Genomic DNA, 26741 nt, shown 5'->3' on the forward strand with positions numbered 1-26741 from the left:
ATACTGCCTGACTGAGAATTTACATTTTTTTAATTTTAGATTTACAATGTGTACTACTTGTGACATTTTTTTTCATTTTTCATAGTTTTGAAAAAAACTGTGACTTTGCTTAGCTAATTTAATAATGATTATAGTTTCTAACAGGTTGTTAGTACAATTGTGCAACTTGGTAATTTAAAAAAATTGGAACTTTTTCCAAGTGTCTGTCAACAGCATGGGAACACAGCTTTAGATACAGTACTAATAAATGAAGGAATTGACCATTCAAAGTGTGAGTCAATCTGAGATGCATAAATGTTAACATTACGGAATGAAGGTCCTGTTACTGTGCTGTACTTTTCTATGACTCTCTATAACTCTAATAAGAAATGCAGACTTAAATTGTGTAAAAAAAAAACATAGTTTGCTTCATGAATGTTATTCCATATGTGACTCCAGATCTAGAAATGTATTGACTCTTCGCTGTGTGTGTCTTTGGTGCTGAAGTGGAGATGTTTGAAGTTTCAAGTTCCTGGGTGTCAATATCACAAAGAATTTGACAATCAAACAATCCAACCACGTGGACGCAATAGTCCAAGAAAGTACACCAGCACATAAAGTGTACAGTCCTGGTCACCGAATTATAGGAAAGCTGTCAGCAAAATAGAGGGAGTACAGAGGAGATTTACTAGAATGTTACCTGGGTTTCAGCACCTAAGTTACAGAGAAAGGTTGAACAAGTTAGGTCTTTATTCTTTGGAGCATAGAAGGTTGAGGGGGGACTTGATAGAGGTATGTAAAATTATGAGGGGGATAGATAGAGTTGACATGGATAGGCTTTTTCCATTGATAGTAGGGGAGATTCAAACAAGAGGACATGAGTTGAGAGTTAAGGGGCAAAAGTTTAGGGGTAACATGAGGGGGAACTTCTTTACTCAGAGAGTGGTAGCTGTGTGGAACGAGCTTCCAGCAGGAGTGGTAGAGGCAGGTTCGATTTTGTCATTAAAAAATAAATTGGATAGGTATATGGACAGAAGGGGAATGGAGGGTTATGGGCTGAGTGCAGGTAGATGGGACTAGGTGAGAGTCAGCGTTTGGCACGGACTAGAAGGGCAGAGATGGCCTGTTTCCGTGCTGTATTTGTTATATGGTTACTTTTATTAACTCTCTTAAACCAAATCAGAGTAAATGCCATTACTTGAATTCTTACCTTTGTATCTTCCTCAAAAATTTGTCCCGCAAAGATATATTGTTGGTTAGCAAAACATTTTTTTAGAGAGCTGTAGAGCATGGAAGTGGGTCCTTGAGCTGCTCAGACTCTGGTAAACATGACGCACCTGTTTACACCAATTCCATTCCATTCTCCGATTGACTCACCCCAAATCCTATCAATCAGAAAACATGCAGTGACAATTAACTTTCCAACCTTTGCGTCTTGAAAATGTAGGAAGAAACTAGAATACCCAGAGAAATCCATGTGGTTACAGCTACAACATGCAAACTCATTAGAGATAGCACTCAAGGTCAGGATACAAACCATTGTAAAATAACAGCTCCCCCATGTCACCCACATGCCCCCCTCCTCTGCCTGCAATGACTATCGTAGTCTTATCCATGACCATGATCGTTCTTGGCAAATTTGGAAGTGGTTTGCCATTGCCACCTTCTGGGCAGTGTCTTTACAAAACAGGTAACCCTAGCCATAATCAATACTCTTCAGAGATTGCCTGCTTGGCATCTGTGGTTACATAACCAGGACTTATGATATGCACCAGCTACTTATACACCACTTAGAAGCCTGATTGGGGGACTAAGTTAGTGCTATACCTTGCTCAAGAGTGACCCGCAGGCAAGCAGAGGGAAGGAGTGCCTAATACCTACTTTGGTATAGACTTTTTTCCACCCTGCCCCATTAACCCTCATTTTAAAACTCTTATTAGCCTTCCTTGTTCTATTTTGTATTGATATGTATTTTGGGGCCATCTAACTGGAAGAATTAGTCATACGAACCATTGTCAGAAGTCTTGAATTGTTCTGAAATTTTCTATCAAATTACCTCTTCACCTTTATTGCTCATGGACTGGGGTGAGTTTTCAAATCTCCTCTTCTGTCTTTTCCTTGATCTTGCTATTATTTTGCTGAACATATGGTTTATAATCTTTGCGGGTAAGTGAAAGAGGAATTGCTCAGCTATTGCCATTTTGTACCTTCATTTATAATATTTTAACATGTCCAACTTCAGAAGGCAGTGGGAGAGATGTCTTTGTTTCATTTAGTAAATGCATGCATGTTAATATCGCATTTGCCCGTATATTTGCTTTCAGTGGGATTTTGTTTTAATAAATCTTTGTGCAAGTGAGCTGAAATAAGAATTTCTGCATAAACAAAATATGTTCAAGATTATTTACTATCTGTCTTCATTACGCATGTAAATGAGACAAGATGGTTGTTACTCCAGATCCGACGCAGCATTTTAAAAAAAAAGCGTAAAGAACACAAAAAACCCCCCCAAAAAATCTAAAAATAATCCTATAAAACACAATGTACAAGTAACTGTTCTACATAGTGACGCATTTGTGTATATCAAGTGATGCATTTGCCACCTTTGTTCACTTTTCTCTTTAATGTAGTTTGAAGCCGGTAACATGAAAAACCTGGTGCTGAAGATCATCCGTGGATCTTATCCACCAGTTTCTGCTCATTATTCTTATGATCTGCGGAACTTAATGTCACAGTTGTTTAAGAGAAACCCAAGGGACAGACCATCGGTTACATCTCTACTGCAGAAACCACTTCTTGCCAAAAGAATTGACAAGTTGCTTTCACCTGATGTAAGTATCATGATGCTTCCTTCGTAATTTGGAGGTTTTCTGAGGAAAGGAAACTTCCAGTTGGGCCCAATTTATTAAAAAAATTTGCTTTATAGTTGTAATATAGCATACTGTATTGCCCATGTCATTTTGATCTTTGTTATGTGCGGAAGAGTTTAGGGTGATTCCTAGTTTTAGGGGTTAACAGCAATGTTACTGTTGTCACATGTTTCTTGTTTTCTGAATTTAGGTGACTATTTCCGCTCAGTTTAAGTCTTCCCACACTATGGCTGTTCCTATACACCATCAATAATATAGCTTTTAGTTGTATTCGGATTTTTTGTCATATCTCCTTAATTATATTATAAGTTTTACACAAAGCAACAAACCGGGTAATGAGACGTGTAGGAATAATCCTCCCACCACATTTTTCAGTCACAAAACATGTGTCAACAATTTGCCTTTTCTTTCCTGATCCTATTTTGGATCCTATTTGCTACTACCTGCATTCCTGGAAACCCAGAAGTTTCTACTGTTTTTTTTCACCGAAGTCCATATAGATGACATTAAATGCAGTGCCTTCATGTGCCCTCCTTGTTGCCTATTCAGGTGTGACTTCCCTTAATATCTTTCCTGACTGTTCCTAATTACACTCACTCTCCAGACTCTGAAACTCTGAATTTTTAAAAAAAAATCTCTAAATTTCTAAATCTAGAGTAGAAATCTCTAACTAAATCCCTAACTCTGTTTACCTTTCATTGAAACCTACTGCTTTGATCATTATAATATTTTGTGACATAAAGCTTTTCTTAATCTGATCTTGGCCCTAATGTACACTTGAAGATGTTAATGTTTTAAAGTTGATGTATAAATGCAACACAATTCTAACCATAGTGAAAGAGAAGTGATATGGCTGAGCAATAGTTAAGTACCTATAATACTCTAAGGATAATGACTTGAGGAATAGTATTTGGTCATTTGTCCACATCTGCCTCTATTTCTAGCTTATTATTGAAGAATTTGGTCATGCAATTGAAAATCATGCTTCAAAACCAGTTATCAATACAGCAGGTAAGAAGTATGTCTGAGATTTTTCATTGTTTAATATATTTAAAAAATTGAAAATTGCGTGAGGGTTATTTATAACCTTTGCACCTTCTTTTCAGAATGTTTCAGAATGCATTTTATAGATTTCAGATCACTTCAACAGAAACACTTCAGTGCATTAAAGTCATTGGGGGTATTTATTCTACATTACGATTTAGTAGTGGGTGAGAAAGAAGGAAGAGAACCAAAATTAAGTTTCAGTAAACTGGTTTGGAAGACAGAGGGTTGACTATGTTTACAGGGGAGACTATGACTTGGCCATCTTGGTCAATGTCTCCCATCCACTACATAATGTACTGGGTGGGCACAGGAGTACATTCAGCCAGAGACTCTTCCCACCGCGATGCAGCACTGAGTCAGTCCTGCCTGTGGCCATCAAACTTTACAAATCCTCCCTTGGAGGGTCAGACACCCTGAGCCAATAGGCTGGTCCTGGACTTATTTCATAATTTACTGACATAATTTACATATTACTACTTAACTATTTATGGTTCTATTACTTGTTATTATTTGTGGAGCAACTGTAACGAAAACCAATTTCCCCTGGGATTAATAAAGTATGACTATGATGGATAAAAGGAAACAAGTTTCGTTTCCTCAATTGTGCATGCTTAAATACAATGAATCTTGGCAATGAACTGAGTTAGGCATGTGAAAGTGTAATATTGTGACTGTTACTGAAACAAGATTTTAACATGAACATGAATAAGATCTGTGCATTACTAGTTACAGAATTTCATGAAAAGTAGAAGAGAATTTTTTTTTAAAAAAGAGGATGCAACAATATTAGTTAAAGAAAGGAACAAAATGTTGGAAGAACTTAGCAGGTCAAGCAACATCTGTGGAAAGGAATAGAGTTGCTGTCTTAGACCAAGTCCCTTCAGCAGGACTGTCTGAAACTGACCCCTGCTCCCTGAACCCTGTTCCTTCAGCATTTTGTGTGTGTTGCTCTGGATTTCCAGCATCTGCAGAATCTCTTGTATGAAGAAAACAAGCTCTGCTCAAATTAACAATATGAGGACATACAAGTTGAATTCAGGGATAGGAAAAGATATTAGCATTGCTGGGAATGTGCTTATAGATTCCCCATTCGTTAAAGACTATAAGACTATAAGATATAGGAGCAGAATTAGGCCACTTGGCCCATCAAGTTTGCTCTGCCATTCCATCGTGTCTGATTTATTATCCTTCTCAACCCCATTCTCCTGCCTTCTTCCCCTAACCTTTGAAACCCTGACTAATCAAGAACCTATTAGCTTCTGCTTTAAATATACCCAATGATTTGGCTTCAATAGCCATCCATGGCAATGAATTCCACAGACTCAGCAGCCCCTGGTTAAAGAAATTCTTCCTCATCCTTGTTCTAAATGGACATCCCTCGATTCTGAGGCTGTGTCCTCTAGTAGTAGACTCACCCGCTACAGGAAACGACCTCTTCATTGGCCTAGAATGGACATGGTGGGTGAATTCTTTGATTATACTGGCTGCGTTACTGAGACAGTGAGAAATACAAACCCAGTTCATAGGGGAGGCCGGTTCCTGTGATGTGCTGAGCTGTGTCCACAGCTCCGCAGTTTCTTGCGGTCACGTGCAGGCCAGTTGCCACACCAAGCTGTTATGCATCCAGACAGAATGCTTTCTGTGGTGCATGAATAAAATTGATAAGAGTGGATGGGGATGTGCTGAATTTATTTAGCCTCCTGAGGCAGTGATGAGCTTTCTTGGCTGTGACATCAAGGTATTTGGTCCAGGATAGATGATTGGTGACTTAAGAACTGAGATCCCTGTTTTAGGGCCACTAAACTAAGAATATAATTTTACAGATTAAACTTGAAGCTTGTGGGTTTTGCAGAAAATTAACCACCGATTTTCCTTGCCTTGCCAGTAAAAAGACCAGGCCCAGTCTCGGGATCTGTTGGACCAGCACAGAAAATCACCAAACCAGCAGCCAAGTATAAAGTGCCGTTGACAGCAAAATCTGCAGAGGCAGCTAAAAAGCTTTCAGATAAGAAATTACTGATGAAACACAAGCAGGTAAGGGGTGATAATATAATAAAATGTGGATTTATTCTCTAACGTTTTTTCCTGGTGATAAGATTGTTGAAGGTTTTGTATTATGATTTTGTTAACTCTCTTCAGCTAGTTTGCAATTTTGATTTGTTACTGAATTTTGCTGATTTAGAAAATATGTATGTGACCATTGAATAACTAGTGTCTTTGTCAGCGAACTCTGTTTTGAGTGTGCTTAATTTGGCAAACGCTTTTGTTGATATGGTTTCATTGTGATGCATTGTTTAGAACTGTTTGACACCTTTGTTTTGTGGGCTTAAGTTTACCTTCAGAACTTTACAATGTCTATTATAGTGGTTACGTCGGCTCCTTTTTTCCTCTAATTTTTTTATTACTTCTCTGAAATGAGATTGGAGCAATTGTGATGTGAAAATTTTATGGAGGAGCTATGAAGTAAACCCTCTGGAGTATGTAAGAGTATTGCAGTGGAACTTGCAATGCATATCACTAAACTTGCATATTAGCAATGCTAGTACTTCATCACTGCTGGTTATCTGATAGCATGCAAATGATAGCACGTTGTAACTACTTTAGTGGTTAAATGGGTTTTACTATCAAATTTTGGGTTTGATATTATAAAATGTCATTTGACCTCCCTTGCCTGCTGTATTTTTTTTACAGTACCTAAAGCCCCTAGCAGAAGCACCTCAGGGAATTACCAAAATCAACTGCATATTGCCAGAAACAGAAACAGTTGCTTCTGCTAACTGCAGTGGTATTGGAAGTCAGTGCTAATATCTGTAACTTCATCACTAGGTGAAGTCCTGTGATAATTGCCAAAAGTAAATAGCTAGTAGATAGCAATTGTAACACTCGCTTCGCCTAGCAGCTTAATATAGCCCCCAGCCCGGCCAACTTAAGAAATTTCGTTTGGGTGGATGCTCCCCTGTTACAAATCAGTACCCCGAAATGACAAACAGTACACGATATGTGATTAAACAATTAAGCTTTATAACTCTTACTTTGACTATATGGTTAGTAGAGAAATGAAATATAAAAGAAACAGGGCCCAAATCTTATTAAATTGTCTGTGCACACAAAGTTAGAGCTCACAGTTTCCCCTTTGCTGATCCTCCTTCGATCGTCGCTGCCCTTCGGACCCTCGCTCTGAGTCTACCCCGTCCGGCGGACTACCAAATCACTCCATTCGTGTCTTCTCTCTTCATCTCTCTCTCCCTCTGCTAAAAGCCCGCGAAAGCAACTGCTTCCAGAATCTCAAAACACAGCCACAAATCTCGTATTAGCTACATGCACCCCATTATCTCCAGCAATAACCCAAACATTGCTGCTACAGAGAAACCGTTATCTCAGCAGTGAATATTACAAAGAAGTCATTACATTAGCAGTGAAACCTTACAGCGCTGACAAATCTGAATCTGCTTCTCTTATGATTATATAACAATTATTGTTTCAGACGTTAGCAATTATAATTAATTAAACAGCACAGATTTCAAAATCTCAGAGTAAGACATGAATTTGGTGAAAAGGGAAAATCTGTTTCCCTGAAAGAGTACCAATGCTGAAGCTGTAAGTTTAAAAAAAAATCTTCTTGAAGGGTGAAGAGACTTCTTGAAAATAGAGGAAATTGCACCTCATTGGACCTCTTTTTTTTAAAAAAAGGATATGAATAACTAAATGTACCTCAGATTAATGTGCATGCCCATGGGCAGAAAGCAAGGAAGTCAATATAGAATGCAATTGCTCTGTGGAAAAACCAGTCATCAACTTTTTGGAATGTTATTTGGCACTGGTTAAAGAGCAAAGTTATTTAATGTATTTTGAAAACATTTAATCAGCAGCTATCCCACATTTTTTTCACTGAATTAGGCACAAGAGTATTAAATATTAGCAGATTACTAACATCCAGTTTTAAGAATTTTGAAATCCCTGTAACATTTCACGGTGACAGTCAAGGATGTGTTCATGAGGCTCCTGTAATAAAATTGGAAGTTTTCCTGACCTCTCCCAAGATCAATATACACATATTGTATGGAATGATTTATTTCATCTAATTTCCTCAAGTGAGGATGTGTAGCATATTGAAAGAAAATTCACAGTGGCAGTAATAAGGCTTTGGGTGAGGAATCGAACAATTGCTTTACATGTATTTTCGTGGAAGATGATGCAAAATATTTGAATGACTAGTCCACTTCTGGAGGGCAGGTTAGTCCTCTGTTCCTCCAACCTGCTGGATGTAAGAATTAGGCCATTCAGTCCATCTAGTCTCCCCACCATTCTATCATAACTGATCCTAGATCCCACTTGACCCCATACTCCTATCTTCTCACCATATCCTTTGATGCCTCGACTGATCAGAACATTATCAACTTCTGCCTTAAATATATGCATAGACTTGGCCTCCCCTGCAGTCTGTAGCAGAGCATTCCACAGATTTATTACTCTCTGGCTAAAAAATTCCTCCTTACCTCTGTTCTAAAGGGTTGCCCCATTACCTAAGGGGTCCATTAACTATGTAATTAGTCAGTCATTTTAGCCTCATCTGACATTTTTCCTGTTTTTTTTCCCATTCTTTCCACAATTTCATCAATTTCCCCCAGACTTCCCCCCCCCCCACTGTACTTTTGGGCAGTGGTCCCCAACCACCGGGCAGACCAGTACCAGGCTGCAAAGCATGTGCTACCAGGCTGTGAGGAAAAGATGAGTCAGCTGCACCTTTCCTCATTCCCTGTCATGCACTGTTGAACTTGAACACACGGTTGCCAACTGTCCCGTATATTGGGCTGAATTGGTTTGTCCCATACAGGACTGCCCTTCTCCCGTATTTCCCCCGCTAAGGTTGAGTGTTTCTATGAAACCTTTCGTGCCAAAATGGCGTAAAGCAAAGAAGCAATTACCATTAATTTATATGGGAAAAATTTTTGAGAGTTTCCAGACCCAAAAAATAACCTAACAAATCATACCAAATAACACATAAAACCAAAAATAAATAACATTAACATATAGTAACAGCAGGAACGATATGATAAATACATAGCCTATATAAAGTAGAAATAATGTATGTACAGTATAGTCGGGAAGATGAAGGCAAAACCGATTTGTGGGGGGAAAAAATCGGTGCGCGTGCGCACATCACATGCGCACGTCACGCATGCGCACACAGGTGCCTGCGCAAGGCTTCATGGTTATGGTAATCTTTTCCCAGGGTAAATTGTCCTTGGATTTGACTGCTACTTTTGTCCCTTATTTGGGAGTGAGAAAGTTGGCAACCCTAACTGTAAAAGACATGTTGAGGTGAGTTTAACCCTACTTGAACACCTACCCCGGTCAGCCGGTCCCCAAGAATATTGTCAATATTAAACCGGTCCGCGGTGCAAAAAAGGTTGGGGACCCCTGCTTTTGGGGATATTTACTTAGGCCAATTCACCCATCAGCTCTGATGTCTTTGGGATGTGGAAGGGAACCTGTGCACCACGGGAAGCCAATCTGAACATGGGAAGAAGATGCATTTCACCACAAATGACACTTGAAGTCAGGATTGAAATGTTCTCTGTTCCTGTGAAGGAGGATATATGGTATGAGAGAATATAGTGAGAATAAGGAATTGAAGTAACTAATAAAACAATTCTACTTGATGTTGATGAACTTGAAGGTTGATTAATCCCAAGGGCCAATTGACCCAATGGGCAGAAAGCATAAGTTCTTCATGAAGGAAGGGGTTCATTCAAAATTTCAAAGTTGATATCATTTAATTTTGGCCAAGGTAAAGCTAAGAATATGGAGCCAAGGTGGAAGTATGGAGTTCAGTTCAGGTTTTCCGTTATCAAACTGAGAGTTCAAGCTTGTCAGGCCCATGGAGCCTCAGATATGATTAGCCATTTCTGGTTTATGTCTTTATCTGGTGGATCTTCTCAAATCACTTTTGCACTGTGAAGCTTGCAATGGGATGGTAGTCCGTTATATTAAAATAAAATGCGATTTGCTTGGGTTGTCCTTGTTCCGGCACCTTCTCAGCCCACTTTTTGCATTTAGCCAGTTGTAGAGATAGTGATCTAATTTGCAGTTTCACTTTTTATTTAGGCTCAACCTACTCCAATGAAGAAAATGAATGCAGTGGAAGAAAGGAGGAAAATGTTTGAGGTATCTTTGAGTGTAAAAAGAATAAAATAGTTGAGTTTCTATGAAAGATGGTAGGAGTCAGAAACTTGCTTTGTTAACTGCAACCACCCTGGTTGTTTGGGATACCCCAAACTTTTTCAAGAAAATCTAACTGCTTTCAACTCCTTTGCTTGAATTTGCTTGTTTTCTCAAACTCATGAATATGATTTGGAGAGAGGAAGAAATAGCCCCTTTTATTTTAATAAAATCATGTAAATTTCCATAAGTATATAAATTTTCACAACCAAATTGTTTCAGAGACATTCCTCCCCATCTTTATGCTTGGGAGGGAGAAATAAAGTGAAGCCTTCAAACCTTTCCTCAATTTCTTACTGATGTTTCCCTCTTTCTCTGTCTCCAGCTTGAAGACAAATCTAAACCTGGAAGCACTGTTAACCTGTCTTTCTATTTCTTTTCTCAACCCGTGCTGATTCTTTGTCTCAGACTGAAAGTTTTCTTGTCTTTTTCTTAGGAAGCATCTAAAAAGAAAAAACAGGAACAGATTGAACGAGAAAGAAAGCAGCGAGAACAGGTATGTACTCCAGCATGCCTGAGAATTGGATGTGATTAATGTGCACATAACAGATTTAAATAGATGTTAGTGGTTGATGTGGTGTAGGGGGAAAAAAAATGACATTCTGTTCGATGTAGAACAACGTGTGAGTACAGTTTCCTCAAAAAGTGGAGTGAACCATTGTTATTCTGCCCACTGTAACCTCTCCTAACCAACACTAATCCTGGAAGGTACAAAGGCAGCAAATGTTCTTTTCTTACTCCCCTCTGATTCTGTCAGCACTTCCTGCTACCTTGGGAAAGCAGCCAACGTAATCGAGGACAACCCCCACCCTTCATTACGGTCACTCTCTCTTCTCTCCCTTCCCATCAGGCAGAAGTTACAAAAGCCTGAGAGCACAAACCACCAGGTTCAAAGACAACTTCTGTTCCAACATTATCAGACTCTGGCCCAGACTACTTGGTTGCTTAAAAGATGAACTCTTGATCTGCTACTCCTTGTAGCCCTTGCACTTTATCAGCACACAACTGCACTTTCTCCGTAACTGCAGCACTATATTCTGCATTCGCTTTTTCTTACTACCTCAGTGTACTTTTGAATGACATGCAAGATAAATGCTTTTCACTGCATCTTGTTGCATGTAACAATAATAAACCAATACTCTCTCATCCTAATGAGTAACATAGATTGAAGAGGAGAATTCTTTACCTCACAATTGCCAAAACCCCAGTGGAAACTACTTCAATTTTTTTCTTGCAACACACATAAAAGTTGCTGGTGAACGCAGCAGGCCAGGCAGCATCTCTAGGAAGAGGTACAGTCGATATTTTGGCCGAGACCCTTCGTCAGGACTAACTGAAGGAAGAGCTAGTAAAGAGATTTGAGAGAGGGAGGGGGAGATCCAACGAGTCTGAGTCAAAATGTGGTCGAAAAGTTGAAGGGCCGAAGAAATTACAGATGGGGAGCAGTGAGAGATGGTTTCACTGAACTCCTGTTGAAGAGAAGATTTAAACTTCTTCAGTGTAGGCATCACCGGAAGAGGCTTCGCAGTAGTGAATTTAAAATTCCAACACAAGGGATTCTGCAGATGCTGGAAATTCTTCAGTGAAACCATCTCTCACTGCTCCCCATCTGTAATTTCTTCAGCTCTTCAACTTTTCGACCACATTTTGACTCAGACTCATTGGATCTCCCCCTCCCCCTCCCACTTTCAAATCTCTTACTAGCTCTTCCTTCAGTTAGTCCTGACGAAGGGTCTCGGCCCGAAACATCGACTGTACCTCTTCCTAGAGATGCTGCCTGGCCTGCTGCGTTCACCAGCAACTTTGATGTGTGTTGCTTGAATTTCCAGCATCTGCAGAATTCCTCGTGTTTGCGGTTCAATTTTTTCTTGCTGCTTCTTCGGGAACAGTTAATCTTGAGAAATATGTGGGAGAATAATGAAGTCATACCCCTTCCCATTCCTTCTGTCACAATAGGTCAAAGGCACACATTGTTGTTATCAGTTTTCATTGTAACCACAAAGTTATGCAGCAAATCATAACAGGAGGGAGGAAAATGACCAGAGGGTGGTGATGAGCAAATGAGAAGAAGAGAGGGAGTGAGAGGGGAACCAGAATAGGAATGAAAAGAGGTAGGGCTGGAGAAATCATCAGAAATTAGAGAAATCTATGCAGCAGCTATAATTGCAATAATAGAATTGTTTCAGTAACTCCATCAAAGCATGGATGCCATGAATTTAAAAGGGATAAACAAACTTTCCTAAAAATAACAGGAAAGCAGCTTTTACCCTATTTAATTATTCCTTAGTAATTCTGGACATTGCCAGGTCCGGAAGGCTTGAATTGTGTGGAGAGCCTAGGACTATTTTCCCTGGAGCGAAAGAAGGGGAGGGGTAACCTTTATAAAGGTTTATTAAATTCATGAGAGCCATTTCCAAGGTGGATGTCACAGTCTTCCCAGGGAAGTCTAAAACTAAAGGGCACAAGTTTATAGTGGAAGTGGAAAGATTTAAAGGAACCTGAGTGGTTTGTCTTTCACGCAGACTGGTGGGTACATGGAACAAGCTGCCAAAAGAAGTGGTAGTGGTGGTTACAGTTAATATTTTGAAGAAAGGAGTGGAGTTGTGGGTAGATGGTGTGGGAGGGGTTTTGGTATAATGGCCTTTATAGGTTGTGGCACTGAATGTTGGAGTGGGGGGTTGTGGTGCAGTTCATGTTTATTGTCATTCTACTCTTCACATGTATACAGCTAAACAAAACAACGTATCTCTGCGACCAAGGTGTGGAACACAATATATACAATATATCACATATGGCACATAAAATAAGGCTGGCACATTGTTCAAAGTAAATTTATTATCAAAGTACATATGTCACCATGTACAACCCTGAGTTTCATTTTCTTGCAGGTATGCTCACTAAATTCATCATTATATACTAGCCATAATAGAATCAATGAAAGACCACACAAACTGGGGCATTCAACCAATGTGCAAAAGACAACAAACTGTGCAAATACAAAAAGAGAAATGATAATAAATAAGTAATAAATATCGTGACCATAAGATGAAGGGTCATTGAAAGTGAGTCCATAGGTTGTGGCAACATTTCGTTGACAGGACTAGTGAAGTTGAGTGAAGTTATCCCCTTTTGTTCAAGAGCCTGATGGCTGAGGGCTAAGAACTGTTCCTGAGCCTGGTGGTGTGAGTCCTGAGACTCCTGTACCACCTTCTCGATGGCAACAGTGAGAGGAAAGCACGACCTGAGTTGTGGGATCCCTGATGATGGGATGCTGCTTTCCTGCAACCGTGCTCCGTGTAGATGTGTTCAATGGTGGGGCGGGCTTTACCCAAGATGGACTGGGTCATATCCACTACTATTTGTAGGACTTTCTGTTCAAGGGCAGAGTTGTTTCCATACCAAGCTCTGATGCAGCCTGTCAGTATATTTTCCACCACACATTTTTTAGAAGTTTGTCAGTTTCAGATGTCATGCCGAATCTTCACTAACCTTGAAGGAAATAGAGGCACTGCTAGGCTTTCTTTATAAATGCATTTGCGTGCTGGGCCCAGGACAGGTCCTCTGAAACTATAACACAGAGGAATGATTATTTCCACAGTGACGGCAAACTCAAATCTGCAGATGCTGGAAATCCAAAGCAACACACATAAAATACTGGAGGAACTCAGCAGGTCAGGCAGCCTCTGTGGAAAAGAGTAAACAGTTGATGTTTTGGGCAGAGGCCCTTCTTCAGGACTGAGAGTGAAGGGGGAAGATACCTGAATTAAAAGTTGGGGAGAGGGGGGAAAAGGCTGACTGGAAGGTGATGGGTGAGGCTATGTGTGGGAAAGGTCAAGAGCTGGATAAGAAGTAATCTGATAGGAGAGGAGAGTGGACAATAGGAGAAAGGGAAGGAAGGGACTGGGGGGGGAAGTATTAGACAGGTGAGGAAAAAGTAAAAGGTCAGAGTGGGGAATAGAGTCAGCTGAATCTTATTGACCAGAAGGAGAAATCAATACTCATACCATCAGGTTGGAGGGTACCCAGACAGAATAAAAGGTGTTGTTCCTCCACCCTGAGGGTGGCCTCCCGTTGGCACAAGAGGAGGCCATGGATTGACACATTGGAATGGGAATCGGAATTAAACTGTTTGGCCGCTGGGAAGTCTCGCTTATGGCAGATCGTGCAGTGGTGTTCGACGAAGCAGTCCCCCAGTTTACGACAGGTCTCACCAATGTAGAAGAGGCCTTATCGGGAGCACCAGATAAAAAAGACGACCCCAGTTTTTTCACAGGTAAGTTTTGCCTCAACTGGAAGAGCTATTTGGGGCCCTGAATGGAGGTGTGGGAAGAGGTGTATGGGCAGGGGTAGTACTTAAGCCCCTTGCAGGTTGAATGGACAAGGGAATGGCAGTGGTGGTATTTTGCGAGGTTGTTGATGAAATCTATCATCTGCTTACTGAGAAGTGACAGAATCATATTAATAGATTTTTAAAATGTGGTAGATGTACAAGTTCATATAAAGTGCATATATGATGCATGGTTAAATATACAACAGTATGATGCAAGCAACACACACAAAATGCTGGTGGAACTCAGCATGCCAGGCAGTATCTGTGGAAAAGAGTACAGTTGACATTTCGAGACGAACCCTTTGGCAGCACCTACAGATTTTTCTCTTGTTTGTAACAGTATAATGCGACTGGCGCTGTCCTGAGTAATGTTTACTGGGTGTTCAGAGGTCTCATGATCTGTGAGAAGCTGTTACCTAGCCTAACAGTCCTTGTTCTTGTACTTCAATGCCTTCTGCCTTTTGGTAGGAGTCAGAGATTGTGGGACGGATGGGAGGGGTACTTGACAATGCAAATGTGCGGCATACTGATGGGGAGAAGTTTAGAAAGGTATGGACCAAATGCTGATAAATAGAACTTGCTTGGGTGGGGTACCTTGGTCAGCAAGGACCATTTGGGTCTGAAGGGCCCGTTTCTGTGCTGTTATAACTCTAATGACTCTGTGAATTCATTTAGATAGGTACATGGACAGGAGAGGTTTAGAAAGATATGGGCTAAATGCAGACAAATGGGCTATTTCAGAAAGATACCTTGGATGACATAGTGAATTGGGCCAAATGGCCTGTTTCTATGCTATGTTACTCTGATTCTGAAGTTAAGTGTACATAAGTGAATATTTATCTGTTCAAGATTGTCCTTTTTGGCTTTCAGAGGTCAGTTTTCACTGGTGCTATCTTACTAACCAGTTTTTCAGTCTCTGAGAGTGTGTTATTTCCAAACGCCTCTCCCTCTTCCCCCCCCCCACATTGCTTTCTAAATAGAAATACCTGATCGTGCCTAAAACTTTTAACTGTCCAATAAAGAGAATGACAAAAATACTTTAAAATGACACTGAGTGCCACACTAAATGTGTACTTAGAGAAGAATCTGGCATGGCTATAAAAAGAGCCATTTTTAAAATCAGAGTAATTCAATATATATGATGAAAAATATTTTTGTCTTTTTCAGGTGAATTTGTTGAAAGCTGAGCAGATGAGAAGGATGGAGAAAGACAGGGTACATTCTTGTTCTTGTCTATATTTTTGTTCTTGTTTTTGCTTGACCTATGTTTGAAAGTAATGGCTGAGTGCAGTCCAGTTTTATTGTAGCATGGTTTTTGAGCTGCACAGTACAAATGCTGTTCTGCTTCAGATAGCATGGCATCCATAAATTTTGGAACACCAGAGGTGGTTTGTTGGGTATACTATAATCTATGCAGCCAGCTGCCTTAAAATAGCTATCCATTTCACCTATTCTCCTGCATTTTGTTCAAATTCGTGACGTGTTTAAAGAAATCTAGAGATTCTATATCCACCACAATTTCTGGTTGGGTATTCCATAAACAAGCAATTTTCCCAATAGTTCCCTTTGCTTTGTTTCCCTCCAGTATTCCATCACTACTTAATGATTGCCATTCTGCTTTATTATCACTGTTGTGGTACTTGAGTACAAAGCCTCTTGAGGGGAAGCAGATATTTGAGTTCTCAAGTTGTTTTGCAAAATCTAATTTTCAAGATTTGATTTTAATTTTGGCCAGTTAGAGATGTGTCTCTACCTAAGGAGGTATAAGGCACTCCTTCTCTCTACTAGCCTGCAGGTCACCCTTGAGCAAGGTACAGCACCTGCTTAGCACCCCGCCCCCCCGATCATGGATATATGAAGCCATAGGCACAGGTGGTGGATGGTTGTATGAGCAGCTGGTTGCATATCACAAGTCTTGGTTATGCGACCACTGACACCAGGCAGACAATCTCTGAAGAGTATTGATAATGGCTGGGGTCGCCCATCTTGTAAAGATACTGCTCAGAAGAAAGCAAGGGCAAACTACTTTTGTAGAAAAATTTGCCAAGAACAATCATGGTCATGGATAGACCATGATCACTTATGTCATATGACACCGCACATGATGAACAAACAAATTTTCAGATAGCAACAAGCTGAGGTCTAGAAATTGTTCAAAGAAGCAAATACATCTGTTCATCAAACAGTATAAAGGCTAAGTGGTCCAGGTGACTAGGGATCAAAGATCGGCAACAAAAACTGTAAATAATAATGTGATGCCTCCAAAGTAGATGCAGTTTAATCACAGATTAGATAAATTTGCATGAAAGCAATGAAATATTCTCCAAGTGACATAGGAAATTCAGTTTGAAATAAAAAAGCAACCTAAAATCCTGTGAAATACAATGTATGCAAATGAACTGACAATAAAAGTATGATTATGGAAAGGAACAGCAGAGAAGGTGAAAGTAGGTGCAGCATGGTAGTGATGTGATTAGCGTAACGCTATTACAGTGCCAGGGACCCAGGCTCAATTCTGCATCTATCTGTATAGAGTTTGCATGTGCTCCCGTGATCACATGAGTTTCCTCCTGGTGCTCCTGTTTCCTCCCACATTCCATTGATGTACAAGTTAGTAAATTGTAGCCATTCTGTGTTGGCACTGTGAGCATGACAACACTTGTGGGCTGCCTGTGCACATCCTCTGATTGTGTTGGTCATTGATGCAAACGATGCATTTCAGCATATATACATATGACAAATAAATCATAATCTTTTTTAAAAAAACATAAACCAAACTAATAATTTTCCACTGTTCCATGCATGAGAATGTTCAGTCTAAGTCAGATGGTAAAAAGCAATATTGTTCTCCTTGGAACAAAGAAGGCTGAGAGAAGATTTGTTGGAGGTGGATGAGATTGCAATGAGCTCACATATAGATAACTACATCTGCAACTCTAGAATTTGGGTGGCACAGGTCTAACACTATAATTGTAGTCACTTGCACTTTATGATTTTCAAAAACATAGATGGAAAGAATCAACAGAGCCAGGGAACAAGGATGGCGACATGTACTTGGTGTAAGCGGTTCTTGGGGAAGTGGTGAACATAAGGTATGTTTGCATGTTATATTTTAGTAGTCTCTTCCCCACCCCCACCCCCCATTTTCACATTCTTTCAATCAGATGCAATTAATTTAAGCCCTTTTTGATTGGTATGGGTGACTTTCCAGTTATTTTTGCTTGTAATTTAACCTTTTGTAAATTGTGATTTGTTTTAATGTATTCTTACTCAACAGTTGAAATAAGTAATTGACTTTACTATTTACCACCTTACGACAGATGGCTTAATCACATCTCTTAAATTTTGATTAATGTGAAAATGTTATTTTGGTGATATAATTTGTCAACATTAGGGCTACTCTAAAAGGATGGCCTTCAGCTTCCATTAGAGGAAGGAAGGTTATAGGCTGAAGTGTAAGGCCTATTCCTTCAGTGATAAATTCTAATTCCTGACTTTGTTGTCCTACTTATTGCTTTGTATTTTTCAGAAAGGAATCCAGTTGTTCTTGATAAAATGGTTCAATCCATTTTTTCTAGTGTTCACTTCTCAAATTAAGCACTTTGTGTCTAATTTGTGTCTTTAATATTTTAAAGAGTATTAAAGTTGAAAATTACTTGCAACTTTAGCACTGCACGATTTGGAACATTTGTGTTGAATTATTTCATCATACATTTCAGTTTTGTCATTTAGAGATCAATATTGCTGTGATATCTCTTACGTTTACAAAATCCTTAGTGAAAAATGAAGTGAATCTCCATGTTCAACACACACAAAAATCTGGAGGAATTCTACAGGTCAGAAAGCATTGATGGAGGGGGGTAGAGTCGACATTTCAGGCTGAGACCCTTGATTAAGTCTTGGCCTGAAGCATTGACTGTAATTGACTTTATTTCTTACATCATTCACATACATAAGGAGTAAAAATCTTTACGTTACATCTCCATCTAAGTGAGCAATCATAGTAATTTATAATGATTTATAATAAATAGAACAGTCAATGAGTACACTCAAGTCAGTGTGAGTTCATCTGTCTGATGGCCTGGTGGAAGAAGCTGTCCTGGAGCCTGTTGGTCCTGAATTTATGCTGCGGTACCACTTTCTGTATGTTAGTAGCTGGAATAAATTGTGGTAGGGATGGCTTGGGTCCTCAATGATCCTACAGTCCCTTTTTACACACCTGTCTTTGTAAATGTCTTGAATCATGGGAAGTTCACTACAGATGCGCTGGGCTGTCTGCACCACTCTCTGCAGGGTCCTGCGATTGAGGGAAGTACAGTTCCCATACCAGGCAGTGATGCAGCCAGTCAGGATGCTCTCAATTGTGCCCCTGTAGAAAGTTCTTAGAATTTGGGGGCCCATACCAAACTTTTCAACCATCTGAGGTGAAAGAGGCGCTGTTGTGCCTTTTTCATGACACAGCTGGTCTGTACGGACCACGTGAGGTCCTCGGTGATGTGAATGCAAGGAACTTGAAGCTGTTTACCCTCTCAACCCCAGATCCATTTATGTCAACAGGGGTTAGCCCATCTTCATTTCTCCTGTAATCCACAACCAGCTCCTTTGTTTTTGTGACATTGAGGGAGAGGTTATTTCCTTGATACCACTGTGTCAGGGGGATGACTTCTTCCCTGTAGGCGACCTTGTTATTGTTTGAGATGAGGCCAATCAATGTAGTGTTGTTGGCAAATTTAATTAGCAGATTGGAGCTGTGGATGGCGATACAGTCATGGGTATACAGGGAGTAAAGGAGGGACTCAGTACGCAGCCCTGAGGGGCTCCTGTATTAAGAGTCAGAGGGTTGGAGGTAAGGGAGCCCACTCTTACAATCGGCTGGCGATCTGACGGGCGGTCCAGGATCCAGCTGCACAAGGCAGGGTGAAGGCCGAGGTGTCTGAGCTTCTTGTCAAGCCTGGATGGAGCTATGGATGAATGCTGAACTGTAGACCAGAACAGCATTCTCACGTAAGCATCCTTCTTATCCAGATGTGTAAGGACGATGTGTAGAGCAGTGGCTATTACATCATCTGTTGATTGGTTGTGTTGGTAGGGGGCCCAGTTTGGGTAGTAGCAAGCTTCAGATGTAATGGTTGACTAGCCTCTCAAAGCATTTGCTTATTTTTGAGGTGAGTGCGACAGGAGGCCAGTCGTTCAGGCATGTTACATTGGTCTTTTTTGGTACAGGGACAATGGTGGATAATTTGAAGCAGGAGGGTACTCTACACTGGGAGAGGGAGAGATTAAAAATGTCTATAAACATACCTTCTAGTTGTGCTGCACACATCCTGACGACTCGCCCTGGATTGCAGCCCGGTCCTGTAGCCTTGCGATTGTCCACTCATTGGAAACATCTGCGTACATCAGCCTCAGAGATGACCAGGTTGTAGCAGGGTTTTTCCTCGGAAGCTCAGAGTTAGCGACATCGAATCTAGCATAAAAGCGATTGAGCTCATCTGGGAGAGAGGCCACTGTGTTGGCATCATAACATTTGGCTTTGAAGTCTGCAATGGTATGCAGCCCTCACCACAAGCCACGTGTGCTATTCGTTGTGGATCTTGACTCATTCTTCTCCCTATGTTGTTGTTTCGCAGCCTTGATAGCTTTGCGCAGATCATAGCTGCTTTTGAGTTCTAGTTGATCTCCAGCGATGCAAGCTCGATATCGCGCTGTAAGTGCTGCTGGCACGGAAATATTGATCCAGGGTTTCTGGTTCGGGAAAACCCTGACCAACCTCCCAGGGACAACATCGTCGATGCACTTCCGGATGAAGCACATGACTCTACCAGTGAACTAGGAGACATCCTCATCATGGAAGACATTCCAGTCAATGTCATTGAAGCAGTCCTGCAGCATGGAGGCCGATTGGTCAGACCAACAGTGGATGGTTTTAACTATGGCCGCCTCTTGTTTCAGCTTCTGTCTGTATGTCGACAGAAGCAGGATTGAAGAGTGATCTGATTTTTCCAAAAGCTGGATGAAGGAGAGCTTTGAAAGCATTGTGGAAGGGAGTGTAGCAGTGGACAAGTGTTTTATCTCCACGAGTGCTCACCTGGATGTGCTGACGAAACTTCGGAGAGACTTTTGTCAGCGACGATTGATTAAAGTCACCGGCGATGATGAAGGCAGCCTCTGGGTGTGCAGTCTCCAGCATGTTGCTGGTCTCATACAGTTCCTTGAGAGCCAGGTCATACCAGCCTGCTGTGGAATATACATCGCAGTGATGATAACAGCTGTGGACTCCCTAGGCAGCCAGTAGGGTCTGCACAGCAGCACCAGATATTCCAGGTCTGGGGAACAATACCCCTCCTCCGTTACCTTTCCCGGTGAGGTTTTTCGACCTGTCTGCCCATAGAATCTCGTGGTTATGACTCTCTATATTACCTTCTTAGTAGGAAGGTGCTCTTGAGCATAGTAATCAAGCTGATTTTCACAACTGCAGGGAAAGATTTTGGAAGCGAAAGGCCTGTGGAAACCACTTCGTCTCGCTGATGGGAGGTATAATTGAGAAACTAAAGAGAAGAGTATTCAGCACACTAATACTCTTCAAGTTCTCTGGTACTTCAACATTGCTAAATCAAATCCAGGCAATGCCACTCACTATTCTATCATGAAATAATGGAAGTTATTAACTTAATCAACAGTAAAATTGACCCAAGTTCCTCCAGCAGATTGTTTTTTGCTCCAGCACCTCAGTCTCTAGTGACTTTTTCCTGACTTGACTCTCTTCCATTCTTTCACTTTTGCTTGGTCAAGTCAATTTTATTGTCATATGCACAAGTACGATGAGGCATAGATAAAGTGAAAAGCTTCTTTGTGGCAGCATTGCTGGTAGAATTAGGGTTGTGCAGGTTGGTTCCACGACCTGATAGTTGAAAGCTGTCAGGTTCTTGAATGATTGCCTTCTCCATCAGTTTGAAGTTCCAGCATGAAAGTTAAGAGGGTGGGTGGTGGACAACTAATACTTGAGGGAATTATTCTTTAACCAGGCATAATTAAAGAGTTATTATAATTAACAAGAAAAAATCTGCACCATGCTGGCAATCTGAGCAACACACACAAAATGCTGGAGGAACTCAGCTGGTCAGGCAGCATCTGTGGAAAAAAGTACAGTGGATGAATGCTGCATGGCCTGCTGAGTTCCTCCAGCATTTTGTGTGTGTTGTACTATTATAACTTGATTTTTGGCCATAGCAGCTTGCACAGAGCTATACCATAAATAGAATCTCTTTTTAGAAAAAATATGATGAGTTGTGAACTGAAATATTTCCTCGGTATTATAGTCAATTGAGCATGAAGCTTCTTTCTGAAAGGACTTTAAAACCAATGAACTCTTTCATCACAGAGTTAGTAACAATAAGGATTTTTCCTCCTTGTGTATCTATCCAGTTTGTTTGTGATTGGAAGATTTTAAACATAATTTTGAACTGTTGCTCACCATTGAATTAACAAGTGCTTTGTTCACAGGTTCCCTTCTCTGGTGGTGGGGGTGGAGGGTCAGGAGGTATCCTGCCAGCAGCTCATAAGGGGCAACACTATGAACATTATCATGCTATCCTGGACCAAATGCAGCAACAAAAGGAAAACATTAAAGGGTTTGAGGAGAAACGTGTAAAGTGGAATATAGAAACACCACCTCAGGAACATATTTACAGGTACTTTCGATCTACTTTAATGAGTATCCACAGATAGAAATCTGATATCTGAATGCTCTCCTGGGTGAGAGTGAAAATTACTTTTACTTTTAGCAAATCAGAAAATAATTTTTCATGATTTTTGTATGTATGAAATCCTCCCAAATGCATTACTTTCTATTGCAATTTTTAAACTACATCCCAAAATCAGCTGAAAGGTTGCCCACTGATTGCACAGCTTTAAAAGTAGTGTGTTACAAAGGTAAATGGAACAGTTATGTCAGAGACATCAAGAGGTCTTTCAAACAGCTCAAAAAAGTCAATTTCTAGTATCGATTGGAGGATAACGTTGGCCAAGATGATAAAATTACTGCTTTTATTCCCACGGTGTAATAAGATCTTCATTCAACTGAAAGTGCAATTACTATACAAGCAGTTAGGACTTCAGTCTCTAAGGGGCCACCTGATGGATGGCAACTGCAGCAGCTCAGCATCTTGTCATTAGTGTATTAAAGATCTTGAATGCAGTTCAATCTCCTAACACTGCAAGTTGCACTTTGCTGATGTGTTCTACACATCTTGTAGAATTTTGATGTTGATTTATTTGCATCTTGTCAACAAACAAAGTAATTTTGATGTTTTTGTATTTAATATGTAAAGAACTCCCCAATAAATTAGCTGGTGGAAGGAAGTTACTTAATTGTTTGAGGCCTTTTAGTGTAGTGTGCCCACGCCACAGCTTGTCCATGTGACTGTCTGATAGAATTCCACACCCAGGCTATTCTCTGTAACTTGAGATTTTTGATGATATGATCAAAATTGTTGATGAGGGCAGGGCAGTAGACTTCATTGCAATGGATTTCGGAAAGGCTTTTGTTAAGATTCCACATGGTAGGCTGCTCTAGAAGATTAGATTACATCAAATCCAGAGAGGATTAGCTAACTGGATTCACAAATGTCATAATGATAGAAAACAGGGTGATAGCGGAAGGTTGTTTCTTAGATTGGAGGTTTGTGACTAGTTGTGTGTCTCAGAAGTTTATACTCGGCCCATTGTTGCTTGTCATCTATATCAGCATGTACAAGGATTTGAATCAGAGTGTACAAAGCATAGTTACTAAGTTTGCAAATGACACTAAAATAGATGGTACAGTTGTCAGTGAAGAAGATCATTAAAAGTTACATGGGATATTGATCAGCTGAATAAGTGGCTGAGGAATAGCAAATTGGTTACATTTGAAGAAGCATGAGGTTGTTGCATTATGCCAAGTCAAATCCAGGTAGGGCATTCATAATGAACAGCAGGGCCCTGGGGTGTGTTGTAGAACAGAGGGACTTTGGAGTTCCAGTACGTGGTTCCCTGAAGGTGGAGGTACAGGTAGATAAGGTCACAAAGAAAGCTTTTGCACATTGGCTTTCATAAGTCAGGGCACTCAGTATAAAGTTGGGAGGATATACAGAATGCTGATGAAGTGGCACTTGAGGTATTGTGTTCAGTTTTGGTCATTCTGCCACAGGAAAGATGTTGTCACGCAAAGGGTTATAAAAACAAATTATTTTTTTATATTGCTTGCCGTACCTGCATGGTAACTTACGATGACAAGAATACCTGCATCTTTCAATCTTTGTATCTTTCTTTCCCCCTACCAAAGTGGAAGACCTCACATTTTTCCACATTGATCCTGCTCTGTCCTTGCCCATAAATCTGAACAGTTTATGTCCCTCTAAAGCACCTGTCTATCCTCAGCCGAGTAGCCCAGTAGTTAGTACAATATTTTGCAGTACCAGCTGTAAGAGCAGGGTTCCTGCTGCTGTCAGTAAGGAGTCTCTACGTTCTCCTGTGATCGTGTGGGCTTCCTCCAGGCGCTCCAGTCTCCTCCCATATTCCAAAGATGTATGGTGAGGGTTTGTAAAACGTGGCATGTTATGTTGGTGCCAGAAGCATGACAATACTTAAGGGTTGCCCAGCACAATCCTAGCTGATTTGGTTTGGCACAACAATGTATTTTACTGTGTGTTTCAATGTATATGTTACGAATGATTTCCTGTTCTCAGGAGGCCAGTTTTGCTCACTTTTACAGAAGAATGTCAGCAGCTGCAGGTGCTGGAATTCAGAATGGGCCAGGATTTCTCCACCAGCTGCCTGATGCAGAAGCAGTCAGAAGAGAAGTAAAGAGGCTTGAAAATGTGGCCAAGCAAGCAAATGCCTACAGGTATATTGGTGTCCTGATAACAGGGTTTGACCTATTTATACATGCTGTCTGATTTGCTGACTTCCTCCAGCATTTTGTGTGTGCTGCTGAAGATTTCCAGCATCTGCAGAATCTCGTCTCTTTGGTGACAGGTCGTGCTCTTTTAGCAATCCAACTTGAAAACCCATTTAACACAATTTGTGTAGGGACACAGCTGACACACTTTCCCTTTTTGTACCATGTAGTATGCATCATTATTTTGGGTTATCAATCCTTTCAATTTCTATCTGGTAGCTAATATAGCCTTCCTGTTCACATCTCCTCAAAGGGAAGGATTTTAGAGGTTAGGAGAATAACACTTTGATAATTTCTATGGCCTATAACTGCTATGCTTCCTTAATTGAGTGCACATTACTACATCTACCTTCCTACTATCCTCCAATGTTCAAAATTTCTAACTAAATTTAGTACTGGAATATGTATCTCTTCTCCGGTTGTCCATCGAAATCCGATGACAGTGTCCACTCCTTTAACGGTGAGATCTTTGATGACTATACAGTCCTGTCCTGGACCCACAAGCTCCATTGCAGGTGGGACATGTATATGTGGTAGTGGTGGCAACCATGGCTGCATTTATGTCACCATATACAACCCTGAAAATTTTTTTTTGGACAGCATTCACAGTAGAATAAAGAAATACGATGGAATCAATGAAGGACTGACTAACAACCAATGTGCAATAGATAGACTGTGCAAATACAAAAACCCCACTAATTAATAAATAATATCATGGATGTGAGTTGTAGAGTCTTTGAAAGTGAGTCCATAGGCACTCACTTCTCTCACCCGTGAAGTCACATTTACAAACGTGTATTTGTGGAGCTCCATAGATCTAGTTGTTCTCTATGCCTGACAGTAATAGCTGACTTGGTGGTAATTAGACCTTAGCTTCTGAGGTACTGTGTCCAGATTGCCTAAATACTCAGTGTGTAAAGTTCTTTAAATGTATTTATCAAGCTATAGACAGGTACAGCATGGGAGCAATCTCTTGGACATATCTATTTAACATCACCCAGCCTCTTGTACTAACTCTACTTTAATCCATTTGTTTTTTCTTCCCACATTCCCATCAACATCCCCAGATATTACTCCAAGATGCACAATTGGAATCAGGTTTAATCACTGAATTCTGTAATGTGAAACGTGGTGTTTTGTGGCAGCGGTAGAGTCCAATGACATAAAATTACTATAAATTATAAAATACCGCAAAGAAGGGAATAGTGAGGACTGTTCAAAAATCTGATAGTAGAGAGTAAATCATTGAATGTGGGTCTTCAGGCTCCTGTACCTCCTCCCTGATGTAGTAATGAGAAGGGGGCATGTCTTTGAAAGTAAAGCTCCTTAATATTGGATGCCGCCGCATTGAGGCCGCTTCTTGAAGGTGTCTTTGGTGGGGAAGGTTGTGTCCATGATGGAGCTGGCTGAGTCTATGACCTTTTGTACCCTCTTGTGATCCTGTACATTAGATCCTAAATGCGAGGCTGTGATATACTAAGTCAGAATGCTCTCCACCAAACACCATAGAATTTGGCAATAGTCTTTAGCATTATCAAGTGTCCCCAAACTTCTTACAAAGTAGAGCTGCTTCATGGACGCGACATGCTGATGCAATGAAGAAGGCACGTAGGGGCTCTATTTCATTTGGAATTTGAGGATATTTTTTATGTCACCAAAGACTTACAGGTATCTGTGTCAGCTTGTACTATGGGGAACATTCCAACTGGTCACATTGATCAGTTAATTTCCCAAACTATACAAACAACTGAGGAGTGAGATATTTTATGTCTAAAAGTGCTAATGGTACTCACTGACAGGTTTCTTTAATAAAGCTGTATTAATTGAAACCTACACATTTATTTGTCCAGGCAACGAGGGTTCGCAGCAGCAGAAAGGGCAAAACAAGTGGAAGAATTTTGGCAGCGAAAGCGGGAAGCTCTGCAGAATAAAGCACGTGGTGAAGGACACTTGGTATGAAATTTTTGGTTTCAGCCTTTTTTCACCCAGCTGTGGAAGAGAGACAGAATGGGTTAATCGTACACAGCCAGTGCATGCCAATTCTTTCATACTCTTTGTATCCATTCTTGTAATTCCTCAGTCAAGAAAACAAGCAGTCCAATGTGATGTTACAGTATTGTCTGATGTGTTTGATCGTCCACCCAGCTACTTCAGATCAGTTTATAAACACCATTGGTACTTGTTATAACAAAGATTTGTACAAGATGAGAGGGAAATTAATGGAATGATATTCTGAAAGGAGTGTGAAAAGGACAATTTGATCATTAGCTTGTCTAAGTGCTGTTGATTTTGTGAAGTAAGGGTGTATGAGGTTCACTGAATTGAAAAACCCCATTGCAGTGCCAGTTGAGGTTTA

General features: G+C 40.5%; 1 protein-coding gene across 4 annotated transcripts in view; it reads left to right on the plus strand.

Annotated features, from left to right (window-relative positions):
* nek1 (NIMA-related kinase 1) overlaps positions 1-26741 on the plus strand; it is a 155421-nt gene that overhangs the window by 25810 nt on the left and 102870 nt on the right. For 3 of the 4 annotated variants that reach the window (XM_063049500.1, XM_063049501.1, XM_063049503.1), the window contains exons 9-18: positions 2610-2810; positions 3794-3860; positions 5782-5930; positions 10005-10064; positions 10555-10614; positions 15616-15663; positions 17457-17540; positions 21952-22139; positions 24200-24331; positions 26236-26338. In XM_063049500.1, the coding sequence (XP_062905570.1) occupies positions 2610-2810; positions 3794-3860; positions 5782-5930; positions 10005-10064; positions 10555-10614; positions 15616-15663; positions 17457-17540; positions 21952-22139; positions 24200-24331; positions 26236-26338 (1092 nt within the window). The remainder of the gene's footprint in view (positions 1-2609; positions 2811-3793; positions 3861-5781; positions 5931-10004; positions 10065-10554; positions 10615-15615; positions 15664-17456; positions 17541-21951; positions 22140-24199; positions 24332-26235; positions 26339-26741) is intronic. The other variant, XM_063049502.1, reaches the window with a different exon arrangement.

The sequence above is a fragment of the Mobula hypostoma genome, chromosome 5 (assembly GCF_963921235.1).
Source record: "Mobula hypostoma chromosome 5, sMobHyp1.1, whole genome shotgun sequence".
NCBI lineage: Eukaryota > Metazoa > Chordata > Chondrichthyes > Myliobatiformes > Myliobatidae > Mobula > Mobula hypostoma.